A 19,835-nucleotide genomic window follows, 5' to 3' on the forward strand; every position below is an offset into this window, starting at 1 on the left:
TCCTCCACCTTTTTTTCTCCTGCCGTCTCCAACGAGGAGCATCCCGCGCACTGACATATTTATTTTAGTTTTTAGTTTTTTTTTATTTAATTTTTTTTTTTTTGTACTCCGACCGACGTGCCAGGCAATTTCAAGAGAACTGACAAAAAAAGCCAGACACGATGCGTGGATATTCCCGCTATGGGACAGCCGTGGGATTTATGGTACTGCTGAACGCGTTGCTGATATTTGCGACGCAGGCTACAGAAGGAGTCCTGACGGACCACCTTTTGGTTCAGTTGCATGAGGACGCGCAGAATGAGGCGCACCAAGTTGCAACACAACATGGGCTCCAGAGTGCACGGAAGGTATGAGGGATACTCGGGACTAAAAAATAAAAATAAAAAAATAAAAAAATAAAAAAGTGACGCGCATGCATGTGCATTAGCTTTCGTAAATAAATAAAATATTGTGACCAAAAACGTTCAGAGAAAACATACATGTTTGGGACATTTAGATCCGTTCCCGTCCTCGCAGTAGTTGCGAGCTGTCCATTAGACAACCCACTAGGAAGCGTCTTTATGTTTTCTTTTGGTTTTTACTTCGCTCCACTTTGTAAATTTGATGACGTCATTTCCACTGAAATACAGGCTGAGGTTTGTGGTTTGCCCACTGGCCTATGGACCAAATTTATTTAGCATTAATGCCCTTTGACGGATGGGGCCCTTAAAGGTATCTATGTCAATAACACAACAGATAATTCATTCTGTAACCACAAACAACCAGGTATGCTCTAAACAAGCTGAACTTAAATCTCTGCTGTTGTCATTTTGCATACTCTGCTGCCTTATTTTTAGGATGGTGTTTTGTAAATTAACACAACAGTGTTATCGCCTTCAGTCTCACCAGAAAACTGTACATCTTTATAAATATTATGAAAAAAAAAATTGCAAGGGTTCAGGTGTAACATATCAAAGGGCATGACAAGCCTCCTCCTGCAGACCAGTGGAAATAATTCCCGAAGAGTATGTTCCTTGTCACATGTCAAAATAAACGTTTGTGTGAAATTGGCTGTAGCCTCAGTCAGTGAGGCGTAGCATTGGGCAAAGCCGTGTCTGCATGAAAATCACACTTTCCCCCCCATCGTTTCTGTTCATTTCACTCATTATAATACATCATCTGTCTTGTAACTGTGCAGCATCACCACCTCTGAGCTGTTGCAGGCACTTGTTTATCTCCTGACATGTACTGCCACCCAGGTTATGTAATCTGTGGCTTTGTTGGTTCTAATGGGAGTCGCACCATTAAGCAATGTTTGTGTTATTTGACTTATCCTCTCTCATTGCCTAATTAACTAGATCGGGCCACCAAACTGGCAATGATCAACCCAGTCAGATCGTTAAAATTCCTAATTATGAAAAAGAATAAGTGCAGCGTTTGCTTTGAGGTCAGTGTTTCTTATTACATTTGTTTCAGGCAATTTCCAACTAATGGCCAGTGGGAGACAAGAGTAATATTCATGCAAATGTTCATTGTATTTCAACATTGCATCTGACAGGCACATCGGAAAGCATTTATTTTAAGGATTGACCTGCTCCTTGGCTGTCACCAAAGCATAGGGAGGTCTTTAATTTGTGTACAGTGCTGGAGGGGAAACTCTGGATGATGCATCTCATTTCCCTGCCTATGTGATTTATCATGGTTGATTCCTCTTCTTCAGCGCCTTAAAATAGACCCTTTGTTAAACCTAGGGAACCATTGGTCTTGCGACCCCACTGTCTTTCTCCTGCATTTTTCATGCAATGTTTTTTGATTGTATGTGTTTACTCTTTGGGATTGCTGTACTTGATTGTTCTCATGTCTGTTTCGGTTCATGACATGCTTATCTCTCGCTCTCTCTCTCTGTATGTGTGTGTTGCTTTATTTTAAATGCAGCTTCCCTTTGGAGATGGCCTGTTTCACTTCTATCCTCAGGAGACTTCAAAGAGGCGAAGCAAACGCAGCACTCGTATCAAACAGAGCCTCCAAAAAGACAGAAGGGTGAGCGTTAATTATATCTAACAGTGTGACTTCTCACTCAGTCTGCGACGCTGTGTTTTTTTGAGAAGAAAAATCATTAAAAGTTCACGATACAGGCACAACTTCAGTGATCTCAAGGAGGTGGAGGACAATGAGCGCAAAGCAGATAAAACTGAAATAAATGTGGAAAGGGAGCAGAAAAGCCTTTTGTTTTCTAGAAAATAAGATAAGTTCTACAATCTTCCGTCCTTTAAACAAACCACTTCTCAATTATTAGAGCTGCTTAAATGACAAAATCATCTTTCATTGTCTAGTTGTGCTGTATTGTGTGTGTAATTACAGCAGTTACAGCAGAAGCTGTCACCTTATGATGAAGACGACAAGAATTGCAATGGGAAAGGTGTACAGTAATACTTTGAGCTCAGCTTAACTGTAATATCCTTGGTCTTTCCTGTCTCCCTCTTTTCTGATTTCAGAAAATTTGGTGCATCTCAAAGTGGCTTGGATTGATTCTTAAATCTCTATGAATGATCAAATTTCTTCAGGAAATAAAATACTGTATTCTAGACGTGTTTCTACTACAGAAGCCTTTTTTTCCAGGGAGCTTTTCTGTGGCCTTTATGTGTGCCCTTCTTTCCAGTGTATGCAACTTTTCCACTGCAACGGTGCCTGTTAAAAAGCAACAACATAGACCTTAGCATTAATATATTGCAACATTATTAAAACTGTGGTTGTATTGAGAAATTGTGGGAGGCATTTTGACAGAATCAGCTTTTCTGTCTTAGTAAAGTGAAAAAGAAATGCAAAGTAAAGTAAAGCAATCAAAAAGTTATCTCACGTTTATGCATCTGTGCATGTTTCTCTAAACTTTTATCAGACTTTGTTAACTCTAAAACCAGACATCAACTTACAGTTGATGTGTTTGACGTGCCAATTAAGGGGAAAATTGGCTTAATTTGACTGTGGATGATTTATTGTAGCATCTGTAGTAACATGATGATAAATGTATCATGTACACCATTTCAGGTAAATTATTTTAAAAAGCACACAGTTCAATCAATAAACCTGTTTTTTCACATAAAATATCTGAGGGGAGTTAAATCAGTTTTATTTATATAATCCCACTCATACACATGGTGTACACACACAAAATGTTTTACAGAAATAAAGAACAACTTTAAAAAAATACCTTAGAGTAACTCCTAAAACAAAATTCTATATTTATATGAGTTGTCTTATATTGGTATGTCCAATGTAATACGTTCAACTACAGACACAGATCCCAGTTGTCATCACATTCAACCCTGCATAAATAAATAAACAAAAAAAAAAAAATGCCACAAATGGCCTCAGTAAAATCCTAATTAACAAAGAAGCATATGACAGTATCAGGACACTGAATTCAACAGAGGTTTGACAGGAAAACACATTCATTCTTCTGCTAATTCTTGTCTTTGCAACATTATGTTTTAAACATTGACAAATTAACAAACTTGCTGGTAACGCCTGAAATCACTCTGATGAAAAACTAAATGGGAATATTGTTGACCTCCCCATAAAAACTGAGAAACCACATATTTAACTGAAAAAAGTATAAATAAACAGAAGTCTTGATTTCTTATATCAAGAAAATCAAGAAATCAAGATTTTGGTTTTAGGTTTTTGATATCTTTGCAGCGTTTGCCTCCGGTTATGCTTGACTTCCATCTAAGCATTTTATCGTAGCATGTGTGGTGTGGCGACAGCAGGCTTTGGGTAACAACTAAATACAGTGAGCCAGAAAAGCTTTGTTAGGTAATAAGCGGCACGACAAAGCGGTTACCACATTTAGATTTTCACACTGTTCATAGGAAACTAAGCAGTAAATACTGTGCAACAATTATTCACCAGAGTTTAAATTCTGCTTAGCTCACATCTCAAGTCTGAGTCTGTTGAAGGCACAGTCGCACAAAGCCTGTTTGAACGATGAAAGGCTGTGAATGAATCTGTTTGTTCCAGCGCAATTTGTCTTGTGTAACTCCACGTGTTTAGCTTGGTCTATTGTCGGAGGCAGTAAGAGCGTAGGTCCTGCTGCAGACAATCAACTGACCTCTCTAATTACGGTTGTGAGAGGTGCTAATGAAAATAAATGTGAGCCGCTTCACCGAGCTAATGCAGCTAATGGAAGTGAGACAACACGGACATGGACAGGTCTACGTTCCAGATGCTGAGGTTTAATCAGATGCTTGATGTGCTCACATGGATTTCTGCGAATCTCTGGACTCTATGAGGACGGACTCATCATTGGTAGTTCCTGTGACCTTATAGCATTCACAGTCAGCCACGTGGGTTCAAATTTACAGTCAAAGTTGCCTTTAAATGTTAGCATTTCTGCATGTTGTTCATTTTTTTTGTTAAAATAGTTTGATTTTGAGTTATTTCTGCTGTTGTAGAGAATCTACACCTCGTCATGACATTTTTAAAGGCGTTTGCACAAGAACAAGTAAGCCTTCTTCCAGGGACAGTTTGATAAAGTAGCCGACATCTCTATTGTTCATGTGTAAGCGGCTAAGTATCCCCAAATGGCACTGTGACATTTTCTACCCTGATTCCAGCTTCAGATACTTGTAAGTGAAATATAGCCAACAATAGTTTCAATTTCATATACAGTCTCTTCTAAGACACCTTCGTTTTCATTTCACATATCCCAAATAGTTCTAATTTCAGATTTTTTTATTTTTTTTTTTACATTTATTTGAAGTTGAGAGAATAATGTTAAATACCGTAGTAGTGGTTCTCACTGAAGATGTAAGAGAGGAAACTCAAATACTTTTTCAGTAAACTGTTCAACCCTGGTAACCTTCTGCTGTCTGTCTGTATTGATATATTTGCCCCAAATTTACGAATACGTAAGAGTACAGTGCAAAAGCTGAATAGTTGAAAAATTTCAAATTTAAAAAAAGTAATCATAATCTCTTGATTGCTGTGTGATCTTTGAAAGGTGGCAAGGGTATCAGAGTTAGATACCCTGATACTCCAAAGAACCACTAAGTGGGGAAATAACCGTCCCATAAAATTCAGATTATGAAAGGGTTAGCTGGCTTTAGAGCTCCAGGTTGTGTTACAGCAAATACTGGCTGTTTGTTCAGCCAAGAAGCCACAGGATTTCAGGTTAAAACACCTGGAATACTCTGGTACAGTGCAAGTTCTCGCTATTTACACATTTTATAGGTTGCACTTAAAATAAAATACATCACAGGACTTTGGCCTGTGGTAGTTCCTTCATTAGAGGTGATGATGGCTGAAAATAATTTAACCCTTTCATGCACAGTGGTGACTACACTGGACAGCTATCTAAAAGCCATTTTCTTGTGCTTCTTGTGAGTTTTTATGTTATAAATGCACACAGACCTCTGAAGTGGACACTAATGCATCATAAAATACACTATCAACTACTGGCCATCAGCTGCAAAGGCAATAAATGATTTTTGTTAAATCCAATATGGCCGACAGACAAAAAAGCATGCCAACCGACCCGGTCCCTCCTTCTACTGTAGACGACTCTTACAGGTAAAAAAAATATATATTGTGACATCAGATAACCCCTAAAGAACAATACTACTGATGTATTTTTCAAATGAGAAAATTACAATTGATCACCTAAAAAACCCATATATATATATTTTTTTTTCCCCCTACCTTTTTTAGGCCTTAAGAAAATAAAAAAAGTGAAAAAAACCACAAAAAAAAAAATCCTGACACAAAGGATCATAATTCATGCATGAAAGGGTTAAAGAAAGAGTTGGCCAGGGGCCAAATGCTTTACTCCGAGTTTAAAAGTTAAAGTACTGGAATCGTATTAGTGCTGCTGACGTGTTCAGGCCTTTTAGAGTGGAAGATGTCAGACGCACATTTTATTCATTGCACTCTATATCGACCCAGATGAGACACACTTTACGCCTCTTGTAATTCTGCAGTGATAGGAGCTTTATGAGTTATAGTGTTCATTTGTATCATGCATGGCTGGCTCGATTTGTGATTTATAGATTCCAAGATTCAACAAAAGAGGAAGAATACAAATTAAATGTCAAAGACAATTTAGCATGAGAATAGTCAAACGATTTCAATTGCTCAAATGAAGTAAATTGAATTATCACATAAATATGAGTCTTCATTTAAAATTAAGCTAGAAAAGGGGTCATATTGTTTAGTTTTCATACATTTACAGGGAATATTAAATGGCAGTCTTGCTTTAAAATATGCTGAGGAGCGACAACAAGGGCATAATATGTACACCGTGACCAGGATTCCTGTTCTTTCATTTATTAGAATATGTTTACCCACTACTTTACTCACAGGAACTTTTTTTTTTCTTATCTCTCCTTTTCATCTTTTCTTGTGATTCCTGTCTTGTCTCCTCAATTATGCAGCTCTGTTTTTTTTATCATTGTTATTTTATTTGTAAATGTAGATATACCAATAAACAGGAGTAAGCTATAAAAGCAGGTGAGTTGGAGACATTCACATTTAAAGCGTGATCAAGATCTTTCAACGCCCTATACAAGCAAAGAAACAAAGCAAAAAGAGAAATCATGGGGGAACTAGAACAGTAAAGTATCAAAGCGCTGTATTTCAAAGTGAAATGAAGCGTTGTGAGCTGGCAGTTGGCAAGGGCGGACAGTGACAGTGGTGCATGGGCACTGTTTGATGTCGTGAGTGGGAAGTATGACATGCCGTCCAAGGGAAATACCCACTCTTGCACTCAGTGGAGGAATAAATCGCTGCTGGATGGAGAGACATGTTGAAAAATAAGGAAAAGAGTGGTATATTTAAAAAATTTAACAATTGGCAAAAATGAAGAGAACTGAGGATTGACCTGTCTTTTAAAGGATTTCCCGTCTGGCTGATTTACAGCACGTATGTTTGTTCCTCCTGATTGATTATAGTGTGACTTAAATGAGTCTCGCAGATGAATACGCTTTGGCCATTTGAGAAAGACGCCTTAAGTGCTGCTCTGCCTTCTTATCTGAGGTGGTAAATACACTTGAAATTGCCTGTTTTCTGAGTCACATTATGGTGAATTTGCAAGAGTAATCATAAAAGGTACACTTATCAGTGACCCATTTTTCAAGTGTGGTTTTGAAACTGTGAAAACTTACAGTTCCTGAAAGTTATGAGAATAACTATAAAACTGACATTTCTAACCAAGCATTTATGAAGCATCGATTTATGGCGTTGAAAGATTGCAGGAATGTTTCACTTTGTTTTTCAATGCAACTGTACTCACAAAGCATTCATAAATAGAGCGACCAACAGAAACCTTTATTATCCATTGTTAAAGATAATTAGCCATTTTTTTGTATATTTTGTTGGCATATGGTTGCATATGTCCTGAAATGTCACATGCCTGAAAGCTGAGTTTGTCAAACACATTGTTCTTTTTTTCAAACTGCTAATAACAGTGTATTCCTTTAAATATTATATATTCAAACAGTAAATAAACGCGTTCAGAAACTAAAGTTATACAGAGTAATGGCTGAAATATTTAACATAATAAAGAACAAACTGTCGTAACTGCAGGCTATCAGTTTTATCAACAAATTTGAAACTTTCTGCAGACATTTGACCTCTGACTTCTCTCCTTGTAATACCAACTCTTATTTTTCCCATCTCATAAATTACAAAAAAAGAACATTTCAGAGTAACAAAGTAATGCAAAGTAAATTGTCTCCTTGAAAGCAGTGATGATGGATAGGAGCTCTGCTTTTCCTTTTTTATTTAGTAACTTTCCTGTAACTTATCCACTCCTTATATGTTAGATTTCAGTGTTTTAAGTTGGTATGGTGATAACGTTTCTAATAATAATAATAATAATAATAATAAAAAAAAACGAATGCAGAGCGCAGCTGTTCATCCACCTGGGTTTCTTTGATAACTCAGGAAAGTCCTGGTGTGTTTGTGAACATACCTGCAGTGGTTTCTAATGTTGTCTTGGAGAGAAAAGAAGCTGTGGCTTTGTGGCAGGTGAGTCTGGCAGCTTCGGCTATACCTGCAAAGACTCTTATTAGATGAAAAACAGTTATTTTGATTGACAAGAAGCTCTTCCTTCGTGGTGAGAACAGCACAATTGAGTTTTGTGATTTTCTGTGCACAAAACAACACACAATGCAACATCTTTAGAGTTACAGGAAATTCTCTTTTTTGTTTCTACTTCAATTTCCCAGCACATTTATTTCATTCTGCTATTGTTTTGTTTTAACGTTTTTTTTTTTGTTTTGTTTTGTTTTGGTCCCTTTGAGCTCACTGCTTTCTTCTGTGTCATTTCTCTGGTTCTTGTACCCAGGTAAAGAAAGTCTTCGAACAGGAAGGTTTCAGTCGTCAGAAGCGAGGCTACAGAAACATCAATGATATTGAAGTGAACATGAGTGACCCTCTGTTCACCAAGCAGTGGTATCTGGTGAGTAATCGGCCGACTAGCTTGTGTCCGTGCTGCCTGACCTTTCTCACCAGCCCACAATCTTCCACGCTAATTACTTGGAATCCAGGCATTCTCCACTTTGCTTTCAGAATCAACATTGTTACTCATTCTTAGATTAGTTTGGCCAAAACAGAGATGTGTAATTTCTGCACTTGTGCATGCTAGTTTCCTCCTTAATGTCAAGCATGACTTTTATGCAGCAGCAAGCTTGCCTTCATTCATTTGAGGCAAAAAGAGGCACATGCTGTATCGCTGACATTTATGCCCTTTCCTGCCTTTTAACCTTCATCCTCTCGGCACTGAACCAGACATATCCAATGTTATCATTCCTTCCGGCGCATGCAAGCATCCTCTACCATAGCTAATATCCTAATGGTGGCTCACCTGGGTGCCATGACTCATGAATGTTCCCCATGTTGTCCAGATAAACACAGGGCAGGCAGATGGGACCCCCGGGTTGGATCTAAATGTGGCTGAAGCTTGGGCACTGGGGTACACAGGCAAAGGAGTCACCATCGCAATCATGGATGATGGTGAGCATTAAGCTGGTCTTTAATGAACGGTCTGCAGCAGTCGCTAAGCTTGTGCAAATCCCTCCATTGGTTGGATAAATACAATAACTGTTTACGGCTCAGACAGTATTTTGCTATGATATTTTATGACAAATTTTGTGCAGTTGATGCAATATATAAATGAGATTTTTTTTTTTCTTCAGAAGAATAAAACCCTTTCTGTTCAATTAAATTTTACTATGTCAAAAACATAATAATAATTAGTGATTAGTATTTTTATTTAACATTGCAGTTATTTCAACCCAAATTGTTTTAACTGTGTAATCAAAGCAAAATTTCAATTTAATAATATTTATATTTTAGGTGTTTTATATGGAGAGCTCTTTCATTTGAAATTTATTAAATAAATGCTGTTATTTACAATATTTTAAATTAATTTTGTGATTTTTATGTCTGTGAAAGGTGATATATAAATAAAGTTTACTTACTTACTTATTTACTAATAAATTGTTTTGAAGAAATCTTTGCCTTTGACACTGTTTTCTTATCTTTATGGCATTCGGTAAAAACTTTATTTAGCTCTCTATTATAAAACATGCACGATTATTTAAGTGTTAAAATAATAATAAAAAAAGGCCATTCTGGTCTTTTTGTGCTGATAAAGTTCAAAACCTTTTCTGACAGACTTACTGATACAATTATTTTGCAAGTTTAAGTAATAATTGTCTCCACAGAACCTAAATTACAATTTTCATGGCAATTAAGAACAAATACAATAGGCGAAAAGTACACTATCGTCTTTTATTTATATACTTAGGCTCTATCGCATCACTGATTAATGTCTTATTCCAGGAATCGACTACCTGCATCCAGACCTGGCATCAAATTATGTGAGTAGCTTCGTGTTGTTGCACGTTCTTAATTTTCTTTCATTCCTTTGAAGGGCTGTTAATAAGTGAAGCAAGGGTTGAGGATTTCACGGGCCTTGCGTGACTTCTCGCTGGCACTGACAGGTGCTCTCTGAGTTGCCTTCATGGCTGCCGAGTCTCCTTGTATCCCTGGAGGACGCGGAGACAGGCAGACGGCCAGCCAAGCTGTTTAATGTTAATGCACAGCACACTGTGGCAGACACAGTGGCAGGCCGATCTGTCACTGGCTGAGATAATGCCAGGGTAGTTGGTGCTGCATAATGTGATGTTTTATCTCTAGAATACTGATAAAACTTTAAAGGACAAGAAGGTTTGTGAAACAGGACACAGTGATGAAGGTTTCATTTGACTTCTACAGTGACTGCAGTTCTGCGCGTCCGGCTGGCGAGTTTTGTTTGTCTTGACTCGTTGGTTTTTATTCTTTTAGTTTACAGTTCACTCACTTTTCTTAGACTTGAACATAATGTTGTATTGACAACCCTGGAGCTTCTAGTTTTTCCTTCCACCTATTGGTACTTGCTTAAATACATACACTCTGTGCTAGATTGCAAAAGTATTCTGCATTACATTATATCCACAAACTTTAATGCATCATGTGGGTTTCATGTGAAAGACCAAGACAAAATAGTGCATAACTCCCAAGGGGAGGCAATATAAAACATGGAATTAAATTTCTTCATGTCTTTACCCCAGTTTAATCTGACACCACAAAATATAATCTGGTGCAACCGAATGCCTTCAGGAGTTATTATCAAATCCAATGTAGTCTAAATAAATACAGACCAGTAGTTTGTTAACGAAAACTAGTGAACAAAAATGTCAAAAACGCCAAAAACCAAATAGTCAGATAGTTGTGGACATGTTTAAAGAAGGACTTAGTTCTCAAACAACATTCCAACTTTGAACATCTCATGGAGCATTTTTTCAATTCATTGGTTAAAAACAGAAAGTGCAGGCCAATACTACATTCCTACCAAGACAGGGTCATCTACAAAACTTGACAAGTCTCAAGATAGGAGGATTAATAAAGCGACTTGTGGTGACTCTGACTCTCACTATTGACAGGATTTGATTTGGTATGCCTTCACAAATCTGACCTTGATGGAAGAGATTCATGAAGGAAGCGTTGTGGACATGAAGCCATTAGAAATCCTGAGTGCAGCCACAAGACATGTGGTGACACAGCAAGGTGTTTCATTCAGAATGAAATGAAACACCTTGAAATCATATTTTTTTAGCCTTCATGCAATCTGCTATGTATGGCAGAACACTGAGTAAAACATTTTATATCAGCTGTAATAACACAAAATCTACACTGTGATGAAGCAATACTTTTCTTCAGCAAGAGTAAAGAAGCTGCTATAGAGAGGTGATGGCAAAATGGGTGCCACTAAATGACAGGGCAAACCTAAAAAAATAATAATAAAAAAAAAAAAAACTGTCAAAAACTGCAGAACACTTCAGATCGGAGTGGAGGTTCACCTTTCAGATTTTAGAAAAATACTCTAAAACAATTTTTTTGTGTTACGTTGTTTTCTGTCTGTGTGCATGTATCACTCATCGCTGTGTTTGCCTGGCTTTGCATGCACCCGCCTGTGAACAAAGATGAGCTGTGGCCCAAAAATAACACGCAGACTCAGCCGTGGAGATGCAGGAGCATGCTTCACTAGATTGATGCATCACGCTGCGCCGTAGATGTCTTTTGTATGCGTGTGTGTGTGCGCGCGCGTGTGTGTGTTTCTTTGAGTTAGATGTTGCCCAGAAAAAAAAAAAAAAAAGAAAAATGACACAGCATGACAGATCTGGTTTTGTTAACGTTGTCATGGTGTTTTTCAAACCTCCTACTATCAGCTGAATGAGAATTTTCATAAAATACCATTTGAGCTCATCACATCTCTTAGTTCAGTTTTAATCGAACGCGTTTGGATGTTTCTACATTACATTTTGTGCCTTAGTGTAACAATCATTCAGGAAATGCTCATAAGATGCATTTTGTTATGGTGAATTAAGATTGAAACTGCGTTGCTCGCAATAAGCAATTCCTATCGTGGTGGTTTTAATTTCATGGCACATTTACCAGTAGATGCCAAACAGGCAAAACACTGTGATGAGTTTTGGATAAAATAGATCTTCATGGAAATTTATAACAAATTCATACAACTTCCAGTATGCTCATTTTCTGCTTTTGCTTATTTTCTACTTTTATTAAGTTCAATAATTTGAAGGGTGCTAGAGTTAGATCTGTTTTCTGAATGTGGTTCGGTTATTTATTCATTTATTTTTTTTTCATCTCTCCACTTCCCACATATGATCGATAACAGCTACTGGCTACAGAGAGGGATTTCTCAGTGCCAGTAGGATTGATAGGTGACCTTTTTCTCCCTCTGCCTGCTAAATAAAACATGTGTAAGAGGAGAAAAGGAGAAATGTGGAGTGTTGTGTCACCTAGTGGGACTCTTACTGTGCAGATGGAAAGTTGCCGTTTGGACGTATTGATCAATGATTATGACTGAGCGTTAGAGGAAGTTAAAACGAGCTATGTTACTTATCCAACTCGTCAGCTTTCCCAGCTTCAAGATTAAGCTATCAATCGAACTGAATTTTTAATTGCCTTGATAAAGTAAATATATTAAGGCCGATTACCCTGAGTACCAGTAGATATTTCTGTGTTACAAACCCAGAATGTTATGCATAACACATATAGTGAGGGGTATAACTGTACACATTTAAAGAAGTTGTATAATGTTATATGTAGATTAGATAAATGTGAATATAAATTGAAGAAAAATTAAAAAAACATGTATTATACTAATTGTAATAGCATTACAATTGTGTCATTACATTTCACCAAAAAAAAGAATTAATTATTTTTACCCTTTAAAAAAATGATCATTTGTCAACATGGCTTTCAGTCTTTTTTTGTACATCTATTGTGTGACCCTTAATTTTATCCTACATAACTTTTCACCCAATTTAATCATAATAGCTAAGGTGACCCTGGAGAGAAAAAGCTGAAAGAGAATAAGAAGAACACCACTAATCTTAGATGTGTTATTTTAATAAAACACAGATAATTCAGAATAGGTTTTAATCATTTACAGATGACAACCTATGGTGCATTCTTCAGCTGCAAGAGATGCAAACTGTCACAGATAAAAGCATCAAGCTTAGCGTAATTTGGACCAGTATGCAAGAAGAGAGAAATCAGTTCTGCCACTAATAACTCTGAATGGTTTGGAGAAGTCAAATCAAAAATCAAAAATGATTGCATGTGATTAGTATTAAGATTATTCTCTAATAAAGATGGAGATTACTCCATCTTTATTAAAGTAAAGTAAAGTAAAGTTTAGGATTAGTCTCAATCTAAAGCCGACTCACTGGTTTCTTCGTGGTTTTGTTTATTGGTTATCCTGGCAGAGAGGTTAGGCATTACTGTCACATTCAAGATGGGTTTTGTTAGACTTATGGACCACAAATCTAAATGTTTTTTATATAATTAAGTTCAGACATCCCTGGTAATATGCTGAAAGATGGCAACGCATTAGTCTGCTTCAATTTGTAGTCATTAGAAACAGCTGAAACAGAAGCTTGATGACAGGAGCAAGATAATCAAGATGGTTGGAGGAGAACTGTGCTCCCTTTCTTCTCTTTCAGTAATATCTATGAATTACCTTGTCGTGCCTTCTGAAGCAATGAAGAACTTTTGATGTATTTTTTTTAGATTACCATGCCTTAATCTTTGAAGATGAATCTCAGTGGCAGTACCCTTGGTGTACTTCTAACTGCATTTAGACATAAAAGAAGAAAATAGCAGCCTTACTATGATGTGTATGTGTAATTTTTTCTTTTAGCAGCCAGGGGTTGCCAGGAACAGATGAGGTGACTCAGGCTTTAGTAATTCAGTACCTGGCTGCACTCAAGACAGCAAGGAAAGAGAGTCTGATTGATAGCAAAAGATATAAGTTTGAGGTTCAGTAAGTGATCCATGATCCCATGTTATTTATTGCCGTGGCTCGAGACTTTTTACCCGGTTTATTGAAACAGAAAGAAAGTGTGTTTTTTTTCCCTCTTCAAAAATGTTGTTCTCCACATAATGTTAATGTTCTTAGCATTTTTCTAAGTCTTTTGTAGTTGAGCTTTTTAAACATTTTTAGTCTGCTTTGGGTTTTTTCTGCTTTATTTTTATCGTCTTAGAAAGGAAATGAATCAAAGAAAGAACATGTTAAACAATTTAAAAAATCAGTTTAGTTGACATTTAGCTCTAATAGAAACAACTATTGACAGAGGCTTTTTACCTTGTCCTTGTTATCCTCCTCACATTTTCATAATATGGCAATAATAATAATAATAATAATAATAATAATAATAATAATAATAATAATAATAAAAATCAAAAATACAAAACTTATCACAAACTTTAAAAAGCATTACAAACGCCTCACAATTACACAAACACAAAAATAAGAATGTATGTCAAAATAAATGTAGCAATCTAGCTATAAACATGTCAGTATAAAAATAATTAAGATGTGATTCCCATTGGTTCAAACCAGAAGATTCTGCTCACTTCCCGTTTTGCAACTGGCTGACTTGTCTTCTCTAATTATCAGCCAGTTGTCTGGCAGAAGCAGCAGTGGCGAACCGGTCTCCTAAAACGGATTTGATATGGTTGAATCTGCTGCAGATGGGCCGAGCTGCAGATTCTCTGTTCTCATGTCCGGAAAGAATATGTGCTACATGTAGCACTAGTACAGAACCGAACGCCAAACACGAGTATGTGAGTGACAGTCTGCATGAGATTTCAAAATGACTGATTATTACATTAACTGGATAAATGAGCATTTAACAGATGTGTTCTGTCTACTTTTTCTTTCTGCTCCTTTGACTATCTATCGGTCATGTGAAATTAAATCCCGAGTCATTATCATCTCAGCTTGAAGTACATGCTGTGGCCACACATCAATGTTGCCCAGTGAAGATTTTTTTAATAAAATGTGGAATCAAGGAAGACAAAGTAGGTGAATTTGCTGTAATTTCTATGTTTATTAGAATCAAAATGTTAAAACAAATGTGACCTGACAAGCAAATTGTCCTCCAATAACTCATAGTTATAATAATGAGAGCAACATGAATCAATTACAAGACTTAATTTATGTTTTGGCATAAAAATTAAAAATAAAAAAACAAATCAGTGGTTAGCCTCAGGTTTCATCTAAAATCTGACATCAAAGGCACTCGAATGAGGAGACGTAAAAAGAACATCAACAGTAGAAAAGAGACAATATTATAAGAGGTAATGGTTTCGCAATTTGATGCCACCTGTAATAGTATTATGCTTTGTAGTATAATATTTCAGAGGGTGTAGATTAAAAATCACCTGGACTGAGAAAGAAGTGACCTGAAGAAGTTTCTTTGATCTTTAGCACAGCATTAAAACATAACACAAAATGACCATAATTGTTGATAAAATGTCTGCAGAAAACACAAAATGACCTCAAAGAATATGAAAATGAATGTTCACCGCATTCACATTATAGCTCTGTAACAGAATAAAAAACAAACTTTATTAAAAGTAAGTTCAGTATTTGTTTCTGAAGGGCAAATCCAATGTTTTCATTCTTATCTTCGGTTTTCTTTTATCTGACCAAACATAAGGAAGGATTGGAATAATAGAGGAATAAAGGAACAATCTCCAAGTAGGAAACCCAGGGACTGACCACTTCTACCAAATAAATAAATCTGTTTCCTTCAATGTGTGAGTCTTGTCTTAATGCTGGTGTCGGTACTGTCTGATCTTGGTCTTGAGTCTGCTTTGGGTTAGTTGGACATATGGCACTAATTAAAATAAGTGTTTTGTGCATATGTTGGGACAAAACTTACAGAAGTAGATTTTCTTTTTCATACACTATGTGAATTACTTTGAGCTAATTTGTGTTATGGCAACTTGCTGTGCTGTTTGGACTTTGAGAGAAAACTGTTGCTTATAAAGAACTTAATATTGAAAATGACTGCCAGAAAAGAGTAACAGTTCACGTTGAACAGTACTAACAACAATAATCAATAATACTTTAAAAAAAAAACAGCTTGTACCTGTTACTTCACAATGTAATGTTTCTCTCTGCCCATCTCCTGTTCACTTATTGCTTGCTTGTTTGTTTTTGTCTCAGCATTTCTATTTTCATAAATGCATCAAATTGGTCCTTTCAGAATGCCGATGCCAGCTACGATTTTAGCAGCAACGACCCGTTCCCATTTCCACGATACACAGACGACTGGTTCAACAGGTAATGCCCGTCCAGACAGCCCTCCTGTTTATACACACATACCGAGTGTGTTTTTACGTGCAAATGTGTGTGCTCTATCTGGAGTCTGCTCGCTCTGTCCTATTGATTTTCTCTCCACATAGTTCTGTTAAGACATAATGCAGCAAAATAAACAGCGACATTGTCCAGCAGCAAGACAAAAGCAAGCCACATTGCTTATTTTTAGTTGCACAAATGGCTGCATAGAGTATGTGAAAAAGAAAGCTCCTACGTCAATTTACTCCTCAAAAGACATTGTGTATACTAGTGACCTTCTGTTATTAAAGCCTGATCAGACACCTGTCTCCTGGCATAAATACTGTATGTAAAAAAAAAAACAACAACATGTAGATAAAATATAATAAATACTGTTATATTTGCATATCTGCTTCCATTTCCCTTGATGTATCTGTGTCTGCACCTCTGTGTCAAATTTAGCAGGCGGTGCTTTGGTTTAATAGCAGTTGCTGACTGCAATTCTCGCTGGCTAGTCAGCTGGTTGTTATAAATAGCTGCCTGTCTGGTGCAAAGCATGCTGGGAAAGAGGGGTTGACTCTGCAGTGTCCCTGTGGGGGTGCAAAGAGATGGCAACATTACACGGTGAACACAAAACACAGATGTGCACCGGCTATTCTGTTAGACATCAAATATTGTCGTTTGTTGCAGGACAAATGTGAGTTAAATTTCAGGATTGGAGCGTTTACGGCAACAAGATTCTTTATCTCGATCATTTAGCTATGAACAATCTTGTTAAAGTAAGACATAGAGTCTGCAGCAACCAAGGTTACAGCTGATCTGCGAAATCTTAGCTCAGACTTTTCCAAGAAGATATCATTTGCAAATGTATGCAAATTCATGCAAATCCTCACAAGTCATTTCTTTCCTCGTTTTTTTTTTTTTTCCTGTCACCAGTCATGGCACACGATGTGCTGGGGAGGTTTCTGCGGCAGCCAACAACAACATCTGTGGTGTGGGAGTCGCCTACAACTCCAAGGTGGCAGGTGTGTGTCACGTAGAAACCTGCACTTTGAAGAGAGAGGAGGGTGACCATGAAAAGATTGCAACGTTAAATAATAGCTCTGATAACAGTATGATGACAGCCTCACAGGTCTGATGCAGGTGATTTACAGAGAGAGGGAAAGCACAAAATATAGGCTGCTGTGGGGAAAATTGTGCTGAGGGGTGTATATATGGTTCACCTCTATGCACAGAGGTGGAAATTATTCAGACTTCCATGGTGGAAAACAAAATTGATGCATAAAATTGAGATATGAAATAAGCAGGTTGAAATTTGATTTGCATGTTGCTGTGATGTGTGCAAATCATATGGTCAGTATGGAACCGGCCGTTTTCCTTAAGTCATTTTATATTTCACTGCTGTCTTCTTCCGCCAGCAAAAATTACAAACTAATGAAAACAAGATTCTTGTCCTCTTAGGCATCAGGATGTTGGACCAACCTTTTATGACTGATATCATTGAAGCTTCATCCATCAGCCACATGCCTCAGGATATTGACATATACAGTGCCAGCTGGGGACCGACTGATGATGGCAAGACTGTGGATGGACCGCGAGAACTTACATTGCAGGCCATGGCTGACGGTGTCAATAAGGTATAAAAGAATCAACCAGAAGCTGAGTAGCAGCTTTCTTCAGGCTAAGACACCGGCATAGGGCATATTGAAAATATGTTGATCAGGTCTTTTTATAATACATCTGGGACCTATGAATATTGACCTGTTGGGCAATATATCAAGAAGATTTGTCTTTATTAATCCTATCTCCTGTTTGCAACACTCATGCCACAAAAGTTTTCAAACTGTCTCAAAAGCTGTAGCTGCCAGGTTTTGCTGACAATCAATTAGTGTATGCCACAATATCAGATGCAATGAAGGTGATGCTGCAACATTGAGAGGAACCTTGTGTCTTTGTGCACTAATGAAACTTCATGCAGCTAGTAGGACAGGCGCATACGTTTTCAGAAACGCATCAAACAGACAGATAACTATTCTTGCGGAAGACATTTAACGTGTTATGGTACGAAATTTGAATTGAAAGATGAAGAAAGTGTCACTTATTCAGATCATCTTTTTTATTTTAGCGTTAAAGCTGCCTTGAAGTTTTAATGCACTAGCATGTTGGTGTAGAAACGTTTTCACTGAACTCTGTGCTGCTTGTTAATGCTCGGGACATTATTAAAGCATTTTTTTCATTTAGCTGTGCTCTAATTGAAATGATGAATACAGATAAGAAGTTGTGCAGAAACGCAAATGCATTGCTCTTATGACAGAAAGATTAAAATATGCACACGCTTAACACATATTCTCTGTTCATTCATCATGCTGAGAACATAGAACACCTATTTTAGATAAACAGCAGTATCAACAACATTATTAGAGGTAGTAGCACTTGATAGTACCTTAATCTAGCCCAGTACAGCAATTTTTATAGAGATTTTACATGGACTTCCATTCATTTCTACATCCTAACCCTGTGCCTCATCCTAAACCAGTAACCAGTTACCACTAACTGCAACCTTAATTCAATTCACACCTTAGTCCTAAACCTAAGCCCTAACACAAAAACAACACCTCTCAGTCAGTCCCCACAATGTAGGATGTGTTTGGAAAATGGTCCCTACCATGTATCAAACACAAGACCACACGGATGCACACACACACAGACACACACACACACACACACACACACACACAAAGTTGTAATGCTAACAGCTACACTGCCAATTACTTGCTTGATTAATCTTCATGCACCATGTGCAGGCAGGTGCAAGCTGGTCTGAAACAACTCCATCTCAGGCAGAGTGGCTGAACAGAAACACAACTCAGTGAAACAAACATCACTTATCGTGTAGGCACTCTGCAATCTGCTGCTTACAGAAGATTCTAATGATCACTTATATAAGTTTCTGTGTTGGTTGTACATGATATTCCCTGTGCAGACGGGGAAAATCAGGAAGAACATTATGTTCTAGAAGCGTCCAAGGGAAACTGTGTGGTTTTAATCAAAATAAAAAAACTGTCCTGGGCAAAAATGAAAGCATTTTATCAGAACTGGAGCAGAAAACAGAACAGTAAAATCCTAAAGCACAGCATTTAGCTCAGTGTTACTCAAACCTCTCTTTTTATGCTAACAGGACACTATGATAAGGGAGGGGAAAAGCGCTTAATCGTCAGTCTTGTTGCGAAACCATCAGCCTTTTGTAGTCACAGGTGCAGCAGAGAGAAAAAAAAAGGGATACTCTCTGCCTGGAGAGACTGTTTGTTGTTTCCTTTTTTCAAGACATTGACATTGGAAAAAAAAATAGTTACAGTTTTTTTCCTGCAATAGATTATATGCCCTTTTCACATACGCAAGAACTATTAACAATTACAGTACTTTGAAAGACGGTTCCCCAATAAAGATTTCTTCTGTTTTAGCTTTTTTAAAATCACATTTAGAAGTTTCAGATTATCAAACTAAAACTAACTGTACTGTCAAAGATTACCTGAGCAATTTCATGAGGATTTATTTTGCTAAGCTTTTAAAGCTACCCTAATTAATCTGATCCTTTGTAAAAAAAGAAAAAAAAAGAAAAAAAAAAGAAAAGAAAAAAAAAATATATATATATATATATATA

At 37.1% G+C, this 19,835-nt stretch overlaps 1 protein-coding gene across 1 annotated transcript in view; it reads left to right on the forward strand.

Moving 5' to 3' along the window:
• The first annotated feature begins 6 nt into the window (after window positions 1–6).
• Window positions 7–19,835, forward strand: part of pcsk2 (proprotein convertase subtilisin/kexin type 2) — a 28,675-nt gene continuing 8,846 nt past the window's right edge. The window contains exons 1-8 of the mRNA XM_007545277.2: window positions 7–347; window positions 1,915–2,019; window positions 8,321–8,434; window positions 8,880–8,988; window positions 9,820–9,857; window positions 16,104–16,180; window positions 17,111–17,199; window positions 17,636–17,811. Coding sequence (XP_007545339.1) covers window positions 162–347; window positions 1,915–2,019; window positions 8,321–8,434; window positions 8,880–8,988; window positions 9,820–9,857; window positions 16,104–16,180; window positions 17,111–17,199; window positions 17,636–17,811 — 894 coding nt within the window. The 5' untranslated portion in view covers window positions 7–161. The remainder of the gene's footprint in view (window positions 348–1,914; window positions 2,020–8,320; window positions 8,435–8,879; window positions 8,989–9,819; window positions 9,858–16,103; window positions 16,181–17,110; window positions 17,200–17,635; window positions 17,812–19,835) is intronic.

This window comes from Poecilia formosa, unplaced genomic scaffold (genome assembly GCF_000485575.1).
Source record: "Poecilia formosa unplaced genomic scaffold, Poecilia_formosa-5.1.2 Scaffold12, whole genome shotgun sequence".
Lineage (NCBI taxonomy): Eukaryota > Metazoa > Chordata > Actinopteri > Cyprinodontiformes > Poeciliidae > Poecilia > Poecilia formosa.